At 56.6% G+C, this 15,314-nt stretch overlaps 1 protein-coding gene across 1 annotated transcript in view; it reads right to left on the reverse strand.

Annotated features, from left to right (window-relative positions):
* Nucleotides 1-15,314, reverse strand: part of ALDH4A1 (aldehyde dehydrogenase 4 family member A1) — a 32,977-nt gene that overhangs the window by 7,040 nt on the left and 10,623 nt on the right. The window contains exons 3-9 of the mRNA XM_082612323.1: nt 14,843-14,935; nt 8,527-8,574; nt 7,535-7,690; nt 5,813-5,962; nt 5,660-5,734; nt 4,351-4,538; nt 1,862-1,935 (exon numbers count right to left, since the gene is read on the reverse strand). Coding sequence (XP_082468449.1) covers nt 1,862-1,935; nt 4,351-4,538; nt 5,660-5,734; nt 5,813-5,962; nt 7,535-7,690; nt 8,527-8,574; nt 14,843-14,935 — 784 coding nt within the window. The remainder of the gene's footprint in view (nt 1-1,861; nt 1,936-4,350; nt 4,539-5,659; nt 5,735-5,812; nt 5,963-7,534; nt 7,691-8,526; nt 8,575-14,842; nt 14,936-15,314) is intronic.

Here is a 15,314-nt window from a genome sequence, read left to right on the forward strand (position 1 = left end):
CTGCCAGACTCAGGTCAAAGCACTTCGAGCTCCGTCTCACTGAAGCCTCACAGCAACCTCCCATTATTATCCCATTTTAAAGACAAGAAAACTGAGGCACAGAGAGATTAAAGTCTCATATTCAAGGGGGGAAGTGGCAGAGTAAGTAGCGGTCTCTCTCACTCAGGGAGATGGTGGGAAGGAGACAGAACAGAAAACCATGGACAGCTCACACAAGGGACTCACTGTCCCCCATTTCGTGAATGCTGGACTGGGGCACACTGGGGAACTGGAAATTGGAGATGCAACAGCTGGCCCTGAGGAGGGTCACCTGCCCTGACACCCCCATCACAGCTCCCACCAGCTTAAGAGGCAAACTATTATAGATAGGATGATAAACAATAAGGTCCTACTGTATAGCACAAGGAACTAGATTCAATATCCTGCGAAAAATCATAATGGAAAAGAATATGAAAAAGAATATATATATGTATAACTGAAATCACTTTGCTGTACAGTGGAAACTAACCCAGTATTATAAAATCAAGTATACTTCAATAAAATTTTACAAAGTTCCCACCCACTCAGGCGTGGGGTCCAGTCTCCCTGTGACCCCCCACTTCACCCCCAGGAGCAAGAACGCTGAACCACCAGCTCCAGCTCTGCCATTACTGCACTGTGTGAGCCTGGACAGCCCTCCCTCTCGAGAGGTCTCAGCATCCTCCCGGAGTGTGTTCCATGAAAAACATGGTCCAGGGGGTCCTCTGTCAAAACAGGGTTGTGTAGTCCATAGAGTTTGGGAAACACTGCACATCAGCCTTTGCTCTTGAAGATAAGCAATGCATTAGTGCATTAAAGGCTCTGAGAAGTCCTGCAGGTGAGGAATCTGTTTTACTTTAAACACAGTGCACGCCAAATGTCCTTGACCATGAAACTGTTTCTTTGTGGGAAAATTATTATTTTGACAAGACCTGGCCCTGCTGACCTCTCAGCCCCATCTCCTGCCACCCCCCTCCCTCCCTTCCCCAGCTACACTGGCCTTGTTTCTTCAAACACAAGCTCATTCCCACCTCATGGCCTCTGCATTTGCCATTTCCTTGGCCTAGATCTGGGCTGTGCAACAGGGTAGCCACCAGCCACACGAGGCTATTTAAGTTCAAATTCATTAAAATTAAATGAAACAGAACTTTCACTTCCTCTGCCATGCCAGCCACGTCTCAAGTGCCCTGCGGCCACACGTGGCGAGGCTGTACTATGGGACAGCACAGATATAGCCCATGTCCATTACTGCAGAAAGTTCTACCGGACAGTGTGGGTACCCATGATGGCTCATCCTCCGGACCTTTGCGAAGCTGGTTTCTTTTCATTGCTCAGGTTTCAGCTCAAATGTTCCCTCCCTGAAGAGGCCTCCCACCCCACCCCTAAGTCACAGTCCCACCACGCCCAGCCCTTGAGGGTCCCTGCCTGTCACCTCTTTGCCCTCCTCTAATTATCCACAGCCCTTCTCACTCCCTGCCATCATTTATCTAGTTGTTTACTGTCTGCCTCCCGCTGTTGGAATAGAGGTTTGTAATGGCTGGGTCTCTGGGTCTCATCATCTTTTGCATCCCCAGTGTCCAAAAAGTGCCTGTGAACATACTTAATAATTTACTTGCTGAATGATGGATGGATGAATGAATGAATGAAAGAAAAAATGCACACTCTGAGGCATAAATGCTCTGTAAGTGCCAGAGCAGGGGCTCCACCCTGAAGGAGTCCTCTGCGTCTGCAGGGCCGCCCCACCTCTGGGGGCATCACCTCCACCTCCTCCTCTTTCATGGCGGCCAGGGCGGGGAGGGGTCCCTAGGGCTGTAGGGCAGGGCACGGGGAGAGGGGCCCTTACCTCCGGCCAGGCGTGGGAAGGTATGGAACCGGTCCAGGTTCTGGGCCACCTGCTTCCACAGGTGTTTGAAGGTGCTAAAAGCAGAGGACAGGGCAGTGACTAGGGAGCCAGGCTCAGGCACCTGAGAGGGTGAGGGGCCTGGGGGGTAGGGAGCAGGCCCTACCAGAGGAAGAGGCTGGAAAGCCCAGGGAGGAGCGCTAGGGGCAGCGGCCCCGCAGGAGGTGGGCAGGGGTCACAGCGGTGGTGGTGGTGGTGGTGATGGGGAACCGAGTAGGTGGTAGCAGCTGGAAATGGGCTGCATTCCGGGCCTACAAGGAGGGAGCAAGGGGAGGCCTGGCGGCAAGAGAGGGCAGAGGAGGGCCAGGCTTTGAGGCCAGGGGATGCCGGGTTCAAGTCCTGATTCAGGCTACATGGTGGTGTGATCTTGCGACCACCGCTTAACCTCTCTGAGCCTCAAATTCTGTGCCACATCTGGGAACTGGAGAGAACCATTCCACCTGGCAGGGCTGTTTTGTGATGGCTCTAATGTGAGCCAAGTGCTTGGGACAGTGCTGGGTATGCTGTGGGTGCCTGATGGGGGACAGGCGCCACCGTGGTCTGCGAGGGGCACCACGACCTCACGCCCAGGCTCCACAGAACCAAGGAGGGTCCTGGGAGAGGCAGCTCAGGCCCCTACCTCCTCCCTGGGCTCCAAGTGTGACCAACCTCAGCACCACAAAACAATAAAAATGCTAATCACCAGGGAGCTGGCGACACAGTAGCTAATACTAATTTATGACTTTCCTACCTTTAAGCCCGCTGCTCATCAGAGCATGGCAAATGGGGGCCAGGCCCGCTCCGCCCGCTAATAGGCAGAGACCCATGGGGCCCGTGGCCGGCAGAGCGGGCCTTTTGGAAAACAGCCCTCCTCAGCAATTCTAACGCTGCCATCGCCACCCGGCAAACCTTAGCAGGGGTTGTTGTTGCAGGGGAGCCTGAGGCCAGGCAGAGAGGGCGAGAAGCCACCGCAGGTGTCCCTAGGGCACCTGGAAGGCCCGGAGTGCAGACCCCAACATCTCCACCCAGATGACCCATGGGGACCTCAAACTCAAAGTGACCAGCATGTGATTCATCTTCTTCCCAAGGCTCCCAGGTGCCCAGCCATCTGGGTTGCCCACCTTGGTGAACGATGCCCACCTCCTGCCCCGAGCCTGGATGTTCCCACTGAACCCCCCCGACCTTGACCCCACAGACAGGTGATCGAGTCTCCCTGCTACTTCCTCACTTGAATCAGCCCACCTCACCCCGTTCCCACGACTCCACCCAAGTTTAGGCGCCCGCCATCCCTCCCCGGACGTGGACACCTCCTAACCTGTCTCCTGCTTCCACCCACTGGAGACTTGTGCTCAGAGTAGCCACAGTGATCATCTAGATCAGAGGCTGAGCACGCAGGGGCCCGGAGGGGCCAGAAAGAGAATGAGTGAGGCCGTCCAGGTAGGCAGAGGCCCAGGGCCTGTCAGGACAGGGGGAACCAGAGACCTCCCGCCCGCCTCCAGCCAATGGTGCCACATGGAAATGCAGGACCAGTGGGACCAGGTTCTTAAGAGAGGCCCAATATTGGGATTTTTACATGAAACTGTCCCAATGGTACAAGGCTGGTCCATCCCTATTAGGAGTCAAAGAACACTTGCCAGGGCCAACTGGAGAGCTACCATCTGCAATCCCTGCTTGAAACAAAAGAAGTCTGATTAAGCCATGCCCCCTGCATGTAACTTTCCCTGGCTGTCATCATCTTCAGGATAAAGTCCAGACACCTAAGCAGGCTCATGGGGCCTTATAGTCACAAAACTAAATCCCCCAAGAGGTAGGACCTTGTCCACTCCGTGTGTTCAATGCCCAGTCTTAGCACCGGCAGAGCCTGGTACACATGGGGGCTCGATCAACACCAGCTGAGTGAGTGAATGAGCAGTTGTGATTGAACCATGCCCTGCCCCCACCCTCTGACCCTCGGCCCCCAGCTCCACCCTCCAGCCCCACGGGACCACGTCCACCGCCCCAGAGCCCAAAAGCTTCAGCCTTATGCCTCTGCATATGCTGCTCCCCCTCCTAGAACGCTCTCCTCCACCTCTGCCTGGCCTACTCGTCTGCTTAGATGCCGCCTCCTCCAGGAAGCCTTCCTGACTCTCCTCCTCCAATTTATTCCAAGCTCCCCTGTGCCCTTTCCAGGGACAGTGGTGGCATCGAAATCCATATCACCAAACACCTGTAGGCCGCTTCCAGCCTGTCACACTCCTTCCTGTCCATTAACTAGTCTGGCCTTCACGATTACTCTGCAAGGTAAGAATCATGACCACCGTCATACAGGGGAAGAAACAGGCTCAGGGAGGTAAAGTGGCTCACCCAGGGCCACAGCACCTGACCTCTGGGCTCACAGCCCCAGCTCCCGGGCAGAGGTCACGAGGTCTGGTGAGCGTCCCCAGGCCCCCTGCCCACCCACCTCGGGGACTTACGGCACGCTGCCTGTGAAGTTGATGCCACACAGGTGCTCCGAGCTGGTGACAGTGTCCCCAAACGTGGGCCCGTCAGCTGGCACAAACTGGATGATGTTGGGGGGCAGACCGGCCTCCCGGAGGATGCGGTAGACGGCATAGCTGGCCAGCATGGCAGTGTCACTGGGCTTCCACAGGACCACGTTGCCCTGCCCGGGAGGCACAGTGATGACTCACGAGGTCAGGGGCCGCCAGCCCCGACTCCCACCCTACCCTGAAGCGTGGCCATCCCTCACCTGGAGCCACCAGGACCCCATGCAGGCCAGGATGTCCCCTACCCAACCCCATTCCTACAGGTGCCCAGGTGCTGCACACCAGGCCCTAGAAGCCCTCGTCAGTGAGCTCACACCCTGCCCTATCTGCTCCCACACTCTGGCTACGAAAGCCTCCCTTCCTCCAGAAGCCTGTGCCCACTGGTCCTGCCAGCACCCCTCAGGCAGGTCTGTTCTGGGTGTTTGCAACTCGCTGGGTGCTCACGGGGTGAGCCTGGGCAAGTGCACACAGGGCTCTGTCTGCACATGTCCTGGACGAGGGCACGTGGGTGCCGGGTGTGTGTGCGTCTGTCTGAGTGCAGATGCACGAGGATGGCCCTGTGCACAAGCACCCTTCCAGATCACCCAGCTGCCCGACAGCTGTCAGCCCTCCTCCTGCTGTGCCCCGAGCCACCCAGGACCTCCGAGGGTAGGGCTGCATCTCCCCCATCGATTGGGAGCTGATGGCCACCTTCACCCTGATAACGACAGTGGAGCCCACCAACTTCGAGACCACCTGCCCAGAGACAGACCAAGCCCAAATCCGTACCCGTTCCGTCATTTGCTAGCCTTGCAACCCTGACAAATAAGTCACCAGGCACAGAGCAAGCACTCAAAGGTGAGCTGTAAGTATCATCATTGGTAGCAGCCCCTATATAACGCTAAGCCTGCACTGGGCCAGACCTGCCTGGCGTTAGATGTGTCACAAGCGTGGTCTCATATTCTCCACATGACCCTGTAATGTAAGCTTTTCTTTTACTTCCACTTTGTAGATGAGGAAACTGCCTCAGAGGAGGGCGGGGACTTGCCTGGGGTCACCCAGACAGAGTGGGGCAAAGCTGGGACCCAGACCAGCCTCTGACCCCCAAGCCTTTTCCACAGCCCCCAGCTGCCTCCACTTTCTGTGCTTCTCCCTGCGACGAGGGCTGGGACCCCAGGGGCTCTGACGTGGCCTCCTGTCTGTCGACAGGGAAGTGATGACCCGCTCCCGCCACACCCGCCTGCTGCCCACAGCTCACCATCAAGGCCGGCGCCCCCGCCAGGTTGCCGCCGATCGCAGTGAAGTTAAAGGGGGAGATGGCTGCCACGAAGCCCTGGGGAGGGAGGAGGTGGTGAGGCCAAGCCCAGGGCTTCCAGCAGCCCCCAACCCCCGCTCCACCACCTGGGGGTACCTCCAGCCCCCGGTACACCACGCTGTTGGTGCTGGGTGGCACGCTGATGGGCTGCTCGCCCTCCAGCTCCACGGCAAACTTGGCGTTGAATCGGAAGAAGTCAATGAGTTCGGCCGCGGCATCGATCTCTGCTTGGATCACCGTCTTCCCCTGGGAGGCGGGAGGGCCGGGGGGTCAGTGGTGGAGCACGTGCCTCCCTATAGCCCTCTCCTGACACTGGACCCTGAGCGCATGGTGACATTGGGTTGCAGGTGCATTGGGGTCAAGAACTAGGAGACCTGAGGACTGTCAACATTTCCTTAGACTGCCTGTTCCTCCTGACGGCGAACGTGAGCGGTGGGGAAAGGACTCTGGGCAGCAAGAATCGGGCTTTCTCGGGTCGGGCGGCGCCTCCTTGGGTCACTGGCAGCTGCTCACCCTGCTCAGGACACACGGCAGGGGAAGCTGAGCTGAGATGCACTGCCTCCTGCTCTGCGTGGCCACCATGCTTCCTACAAGCTCCTGAGTCTTAAGTCAAATAAAGAGGCACCTTCACCTGGCCTTGGAGTGTGTGCGCCTCTTCCTGCCCAGGTGTGGCTCACCTGGGACACTCTGGAGCCCGACACCCACCCCAAGGGCTCTGCTGAATCAGGAGACACTGAGCCGGGAGTGGAGATGTCATACCAGCTCCGTGCAGCAGAGGGCGCTCTCACTACGTGAAGGCGAACCGGAAGTGCGCTGGGGTCACCCAAACCCCCTAAGGCGAAATTAACCCTCCCTCAACTGCTAATGCCACTCCCTGGCTCAACATGCATTCAAGTCAAAAAACATCTATCAGGCACTTCTGTGACTCCAGGAAGACACGGTGCAAGATGCAGAAAGACAGAGAACACTGGCATGTGATTACCATGCCCAAAAACCTTGTAAAGGGGAAACAAACACAAAGGAAGTCATTACAGCCCGATAGAATCTGAGCTATAATTGACAGAGGAACAGCATGTTGGGGAGGGGGGCGGGCACAGAGGTAGGACAGATCGTCGTTATGGACTAAGAAGGTTCTAGAAGCCTCACAGAGGAGGTGCTATCTGGGCTAGACCTTGACAGTTAAGAGTTCATGAGGCAGAGAAGACAGGGAGCATTCCAGGCAGGGGACCTGGGGCAGAGGCAGGAGATGGGATGCTTGAGGTGTCCGGGAGCCTTGCTAGGTCCAGGCTGGTGACATCATGGGTGGGATGGCCTGACAGGAAAGGGCAGAGCGGCTAGTGAGCTGGACAGAGGTGGGAATGGATGGGCCCTGCGGGCTGGCTCAGGACTTGGGACGTGACCCTCGGCCAGAGACAGAGAGATCTCGGTGGTTCATAAGGCTAGAGTGACCTGCTGGAGGTGTCACAGAAACCGCTCTGAGGGCTGCAGAGGTCTGACGGAGCCTGGAGGACCGCGTAGGGAACTGTCAGTCTAGGCAAAGCAGGACAAGGGCCTGGCCCAGGGCGGGGACAGAAGTGGATGGGAGGGGCCATTTCCAGAGTAGGACACGCAAGAGCAAGCGTAGTTCAATCCACCTTGTCTACAAAGTATACAGGTCTGTCCCCTCTCGGAGGCCTGGTCCCTCAAGGACACCACCGCCTGGGCTCCTGCACGCAGAGCAGGTCTGGGCACCCAGAAGCCGCTCAGCTGACGCCTGCTGAACTGGATGGGGTATGACTGCCTCCCCTACAGCCCGGGTTGTGCCGGTGGGCATCTCACCTGTCCCACCATGGTCTTGGCCAGGACTTCTGCCCTGCGCGGCCCACTCAGCATATCTGCCGCCTTTAGGAAGACCTGGGCCCGGTCTGCAACAGGCTTCAGGTCCCACTCTTTCCTGGCGGCCAAGGCGGCCTCGATGGCTCTGTGAAGCAGGGCCTGATGAAGAGGGAAAGGTTGGGGGCTTCCTCCTGCAGCAGGAAGGGTCCCAGAGGAGCGAGGGAGGGAGGAGAGATCTGGAGGTCACTCTTCACCCGGGGAAGACCCCTGGCTCCCTCGGCCCTCAGTCCCCTCCCCCTACAGTGGCAGACGCCACGTCCCACGGCCAGCTGGGCTGACCCAGGCTCCGAGCCTGCCCTGCTACAGTCTGGAAGAGTCCGAGGGGCCTGCCAGGTAGGGCAACAGGCCAAGGGCTCGCTCCATTCTCTCTCGTGGTCTCATCAGAGCCTCCTCTTACTCCTGGGGCCCGGTGCTCCTGAAGCCGCTGTCCAGAGCCTCCAGCCCTTGAGGTCCGGGCCTGACCTTGCCCTTGCCAGGCCAGGACTGCAGCCAGAGACAGATACCTGCCGCTGGCATCCCAGTGGCCAACTGCCCTCATCACCACGTGACACCAGCGCCTTGACCCCATGGCCTCTTGCTGGCCCTCCCTGATGCCAATTCTCTGCCTGGTTTTTCATCCACGATGCCTCCAATTTCCCTGACTCAGCCTTCCAGAACCCCCTCCCCCTCCCTAAATCAGGGTAGCCTCACAAGGGGCATGTGCGGGGATGTCCCAGCCCTGGCCAAAGCAGCTCTCATTAGGCGCAAGTTAACCCCGGCACGCCTGGCCCAGTCAAAGACACGAGCCCGGGGATGCCCTCAGTGCCAGCCGCCCCCCGGACGCCCCCATCCTCCATGGCCCGAGAGGGGAGAAGTGACTGACCTCTACCCCCATGGCAGCAACTAACCGGACAAGACGGGGTAGCACCCCAACCCCAAAGTCGCCAGGGACTCACCTTGTCTGCATAGCAGAACTTGGCCACCTTGTGTCCATGGTTAAAGGGCTGAAAGAAGAGAGAAGAGTGAGGTCGCTGTCCAGGAGGGAGGTGCCAGGGCAGGTGCGGATGGAGCTGGGCTCAGAGCTGGCATTCCAGGCCACTCGCTCTCTGCCCTCCAATCCCCATGATGCCTTCTCCAATCGCCCGGGCCCACGCTGACCTCTCCACCTCGAGAGTTACAGGGGCACCTGCTGTTGGATGAGCTCCGGAAGGTTCACGGTGCAGGAGAAAGGTATGAACAGAACAGTCTTTGAGGGAAAGCATGGACGTTTTGGTCGGACACAGGTTCGAATCCCGGCTCTGCCAGCTACTATAGCTGTGCAGCTTTCTGTAAACTGACTTTCCTTCTCCAAGTCTCCCCATCAGGGCAAGCATGAGGAGGAGGACCAAATGGGGTCACAGGTGAAAAGTCCTCCAACATAGCTCCTGCCCTTACACCTGGGTCTGGCGTGAGGCTCGGTGGTGGGCTGTCACCACGGGAGGCCCTAGGCGATGCACTGCGTTGTGAAACACTCAGGATTTCTGCCACCCCAAGGCCCTAAAGGAACAGAGCAACTGCTTCTCGAGCCCCGTGCTTGGGACCCAGGTGAACTCGTCGAAAAGGGATGAAACCCCAACAGACGTTTACAAACAACCCGGCGGCGCTGAATGCCAGCCTGGGCAACAAGGCGGGGGAAACACCACTTCTTTCCCGACCTTTTTTTTTTTTTTTTTTTTTTGCGGTACGCGGGCCTCTCACTGTTGTGGCCTCTCCCGTTGCGGAGCACAGGCTCCGGACACGCAGGCTCAGCGGCCATGGCTCACGGGCCCAGCCGCTCCGCGGCATGTGGGATCTTCCCTGACCGGGGCATGAACCCATGTCCCCTGCATCGGCAGGCGGACTCTCAACCACTGCGCCACCAGGGAAGCCCCCGACCTATTTTTTACACCATAATTATCAGCACTTTCGCCACCTATAAGTCTTCCAATGGACTGTTTAGGGCCTTCCTGTCTAATAAGGTAGCCGCTAGTCACACGTGCCTACTGGAACTTCACCTCACATGGCACAAGCCAGGTTTCATGTGCTCAATAACCATGTGGGGCTGGTGGCTGCCGAAGAGGACAGGGCAGATTCGGAACATTTCCACTATCAGCTCAGAAAGTTCTACTGGGCAGCACTGGTCTGGTCTGAGTGCAAATTGGCCCCCCCCCCGGCATGGTCACCTGTATCCTGTCTATACCTGAGATTGGCCTGTGACCCTCAGTGGCCAAGAAGCTGGGGACCCAGGCCCTTCTATTCAGCACATCCAATCCCAGTGGACTGCAGACACCCCAAGTCAGCAATACATCCCGGCAACAGAGCTCCTGCCCGCACGCCACCACGGCCCCAAATGCCAGGGCTCCAAGGATGGCACGTGGCCAGGTCAGTGAGGTGGTATGGGAAATGAAAACCAGAAGTGCCCACCAGGGGGTTATCAAAATCCCAGTGTCTGGAAAAATACTCAGGTGCTGCAGTGGCCATGGAGGCCGGCGGAGCTGCAGGTGAGGTCGGGCTCTGGGCGGTTACAGAGACCAGGTGAGCGAGGCCGTGGGAGCTGCTCTGGGCTGACACCTGGCACACACCTGTGCAGACCTGCAAAGCCTGCAGACCCCAGGCTGTGCTGACACTCCAGGTGTGGGCCCTCTGGTTGCTGATCCAGCCGCAGGGGCCCTAGGATGCCTCTGTGGGTGACCCCTGCCCCAGGCCATCTTCAGAACCCTCAGAGTAGGGGCCCTGGGCCCACCCCCTTAACCCTGCACATGCTGCTCAGGGCTCCATCTGGACAGATGTGTGCTCAGCCCATTTGCAAAAGGGCCAGCCCTTCACTCCCCTAAATCAGAGACCTGTGAGTTTCCTGATCCATCCAAAGCACATGCTAGTTCCTGGCTTCATAAACTCCAAGCAGGTGGGTTTCTTAGGCCAATGTCATCATAGGGCTTGGAGCCCAACTTCCCACCCTAGCCCACCGTTAGCCCCTAAACCGCCTTGTGGAGAAATCCATCAGGAATAACGGAAGATGCTGTGTGGACCCCTCAGGATCTTTCTTGCCTGTGGACAGGACTCAGTGATATCACAAAACCCCACATGGCGCCTATGTGAGAACTGGGGTGGGTTCGCAGAAAGTCTCTTGACAAGGTAGTGAACAACTTCCAGTGGTTAAAAACAGTTCTGCCTTGGGGCTTCTCTGGTGGCGCAGTGGTTGAGAGTCCATCTGCCGATGCAAGGGACACGGGGTCGTGCCCCGGTCCGGGAAGATCCCACATGCCGCGGAGCGGCTGGGCCTGTGCGCCATGGCTGCTGAGCCTGCGCGTCCGGAGCCTGTGCTCCGCAACGGGAGAGGCCACAACAGTGAGAGGCCCACGTACCACAAATAAAAAAACAGTTCTGCCTCTCACTTCTTTTCTTTTTTTTTTTTTTTGTCCCTGGTTAAGGAACAGTGATAGTTACTGTCAAAGCTCACATTAGTCAGTTTCCCGCGTGCAGAGGCACCAAGTGTTTGACACGGATTAATCCGTTGAACCCTGACGACATCCCTCCGTGGTGTGATTGTTACCCCATTTTACATATGAGAAAGCTGAGGCACAGAGAAGTCAAGCAGCTCAAAGATACATAACCAGCAAGTGGGCAGAAAGGGGCCTCCTCATGGTGACTAGGGTGGGATGCAGCTGGGTCTTAGGAAGATTCGAGAGGCCCAGCCTGAAAACCCTGAGGCTCCTTCTCCTTTGCCTCTGCTCCTCTGAGAGTTGGTGTCCTGCATCTTTCAACAGACCCGCTTCCTTAGTTTCTCTCATCCTCTGTGGGGAGGTGTTCAATGCCCTCCCCACAGCTCCCAGCCCCACAAAGAAAGATGCTTGTTGTTGGATCCAAGTTTCCAGGGCAGGTAATTCCAACTGGCCCAGCTGGGGTCAGGTGCCCATCCCTGGACCCAGCATCCCTCAGGGAGCAGCACCACATGATTTCAAAGGCTGCCCTTGCTCACCGCATGGGGGCAGGTGAGGAGCTCATCAATTTGAGCAGACACCGCCCCCCCCAGACGCCCACTGCGCCTCTCAACCTCGCATGGAATCCTCAGTGCTTTGTTCCAAGCTGTTCCCACGGCTTCGTACACGACGCCTTCCTCGGCCTCCCAGGCCACCCACCTGCTGTGGACTCCTCATCGTGGCCCTCCACCCACCTTCCCATCCCAGCTCCCTGGCTGCCCGCGGGCACCTGGCCCTCCAAACATCTATGTCCGGACTCACTTCTTCTGCCAAGCCCATACTCCTAATCCCTCCTCTATCCTGAAATCAGAAAGCATTCCAGCGAGCAATGGGCTTTTTTGGAAAGTCTCACCCTCCTTAACCCCCTCCAATGGTTCCCTGGGCTCTTGGAAGGGGCTCTTAACCACAGCCAACAAGAACCACACGCGGGACTTCCCTGGTGGCACAGTGGTTAAGAATCCGCCTGCCAATGCCGGGGACATGGGTTCGGGCCCTGGTCCGGGAAAATACCACATGCCGCAGAGCAACTAAGCCCATGTGCCGCAACTACTGAAGCCCACGCGCCTAGAGCCCACGCTCCGCAACAAGAGAAGCCACCGCAGTGAGAAGACCGTGCACACCACAATGAAGAGTAGCCCCCGCTCGCTGCAACTAGAGGAAGCCCACGTGCAGCAACAAAGACCCAACACAGCCAGAAATAAATTAAGAAAATAAATTAAGAAAAAAAACATATATATGTGTACACACACAAAGACACGCATACACTTCCCTTTTGTTCATAGCCAAGGCGCATATTTGCTTTAAGCCTTTCTGGGCTAAAATTGTCATGGCCATAACAAGGGATAAAAAGGGATGGGGTGGGGCTTCCCTGGTGGCGCAGTGGTTGAGAGTCCGCCTGCCGATGCAGGGGACACGGGTTCGTGCCCCGGTCCGGGAAGATCCCACATGCCGCGGAGCGGCTGGGCCTGTGAGCCGTGGCCGCTGAGCCTGCGCGTCCGGAGCCTGTGCTCCGCAACGGGAGAGGCCACAACAGTGAGAGGCCCGCGTACCGCAAAAAAAAAAAAAACAAAAAACTAACAAAAAGGGATGGGGTGGTGCCTCTGCCTGGGGTTGGAGCAGACCCAGGGGTTCACCCTCAGGCCACCTTGTGGGGAAGCACCGCAGACTTCCATTCGGCCGTGAGTCCTGGTCAAGATCCCCAACTGTCACCAAAGAATGTCACTCTCACTCTTGAACAGACTGACAATTGAGGCACCGGTATGGGTGCCATTTCTTAACTGTCAAGCCAGACTAGATGCCTCCCAGGGACTTGCTAGGAAAGGCAGTTTGTCTTATCACTGTCCCATTATCCAGCTGAGAGAAAGACTTAAGGAGAATGCAGGAGGGACGCGCAGACCAGCTACTGCTCTGGCCGGGGCTCTGAGAGGCCTGCCAGGGCCAGAGAGGCAAGAGGGATGAGTGGAGAAGGCTGGGCTGGGGACCGGAGCCGCTAGAGGGTCACCCCACATGCGGGCTCACAGGAAGGCCTCTTGTGTGGCCACATCTTCCTTCTCTCAAGAGAAGCCAGACATTTGAATTTGTACATGAAATCGCCCCATGTTTAGGTTTTGGAAACAAAGCTACCAGCTATCGATTTGCAGCCTGAGCTCTGGATGGAAAACCCACCCCAGCAGTGGACATGGGGCCTGCAGGGCGACCTCTGGGCATCCTCAGGCACTGGGCTTTGATGACATCCTCAGTCCACACGACAGTGTGTGAGAAGCAGCCCCACGAAACATCCATGCATGAGATGTGTGACCCTTGCGGGGATTTGTCACATCATTGTGTCCTTCTGACACTTTCAGGAGAAATTTGTCTCTGGGCCCAGTATCAGAAATGGCTGTGCTTCTCCTACCACACGGGGGGGGATTTATTTCAGGAACACTCTGACTAGAGCAAGTGATGTGTTCTCCTCTCCACTGTACACCAGGAGGCCTAAAGGCAAGTCTGTGGCCATCTCCAGCAAGTGCCTAGGGCCTCAGGATTTCGTGACCAGCAGGTCACAGCAAGAATATTATCTTGCTGCCATATGCTAATTAACACTCTGCTTTGAAATCCCCTTTAGAAATAGTCAGGGTGTGAATGAATTCATTGGAATCAAAATCAAGGGGATATGGTTCTGGGGAAACTGCATCCATCATCCCTGGTCCGTATCTAACTGTGCCAGCCCAGGAGGGTCACTGATTGTCTCTGAGCTTCTCCTCTGATCTGCAAAATGGGCAGCTAACCTCCTGCTCTTCCAGCCTCCAAGGGGGGTGGCAGGGACTGAGGGAGGAGCCTGTGCAGAGGGGACAGGGTCTCAACAGATGTGTCTGTGGATGGAGTCTGGGCTCCAACAGGAGGGCTTCTAGGAGGAGGTGACACCTGGCCACGCCCTGGGTGCTTACCTCTGCTGAGCTCATTGTCAGCTAGACCACTGGTTCTGAAATACAGACCAGGACTTTGGTGACTATCTTTCTTTGGAAGGATTATCTTTTTTTTTTTTTTTTTAAGTATAGTTGATTTACAATATTGTGTTAGTTTCAGGTGTACAGCAAAGTGATTCAGTTATACATATATTTTTTCAGGTTATTTTCCATTACAGGCTATTACAAGATATCGAATATTGTTCCCTGTGTTAGACAGTGAACCCTTGCTGCTTATCTACTGTATATATAGAGTGTGTATCTGTTAACGGAAGGATTCTCTTTGATTCTGACATTCTATCCTTGCTTCTTACTCCCTAGGCTGGTGAGTGGGTTAACTTTTCCAAAGTGATAGCAAAGCTGGGGGCAGCTGCTGGTTTGTTTGTTTGTTTTTTTTTTGGCGGTACGCAGGCCTCTCACTGCTGTGGCCTCTCCCGTTGCGGAGCACAGGCTCTGGACGCGCAGGCTCAGCAGCCATGGCTCACGGGCCCAGCCGCTCCGCGGCATGTGGGATCTTCCCGGACCGGGGCACGAACCTGTGTCCCCTGCATCAGCAGGCGGACTCTCAACCACTGCGCCACCAGGGAAGCCCCAGCTGCTGTTTTTAACTTCTTCTTGGCAGGCGCGATGTTGGCATCTTTTACGAGAGTCCCCTAAGACTGCCTTTGGAAGTTTTATACCGGTGCACGGAATTCAAAATCTTGCAGGGACTCTTAAGTCCTTAAGTCCTTTTGGAGGCAGAGACCCCATGTTGCATGCTTATGTGCTGCCCAAGAGACAGACCCCAGATTCAGGGGAGAGGCTGAGCCCTGCCCGCCGACTGGACTTACAGACACCTGGTACCGCACGTCCGAAGTCCACACCTCCTCGTCCCCCACCACGCACGGGATGGCTTCCGTCCGGCCCTTCAGCTCCTTCAAGGCCTGGGGAGAGGAGGAGAGGTCAGATGAGCACTTCCTTCTCCTCTATTTCCCACCTAAAACACCGATGCAGAGTCTGCCAACGCGGATGCCCAGGAAGGAACAGAAATGAGGAGGGGGCTGGGCGGGGTCTGTGGTCAGAGACGCTGTGCTTGCTCCCCAGGGGCGGGGGCAGACTCAGCTCCCACACTGTCACTTCCTGTCCTGCAGAAAGGTAAGGCCAGTATTGCCAGGTCTTCCCATTAGAGAAAAGATTTAAAAACCTGTGTCTGAAATTTATGTGAAATCTCACAATTTTAGAACACTGGCAATTAATGGGAGAATTCCTTTTTTTTTTTTTTTTTTTTGGCCACACCTTGTGGCTTTGAGACTTGTGGCATCT

This window comes from Mesoplodon mirus (assembly GCF_964341445.2).
Source record: "Mesoplodon mirus genome assembly, chromosome: 3".
Classification (NCBI taxonomy): Eukaryota; Metazoa; Chordata; class Mammalia; order Artiodactyla; family Ziphiidae; genus Mesoplodon; species Mesoplodon mirus.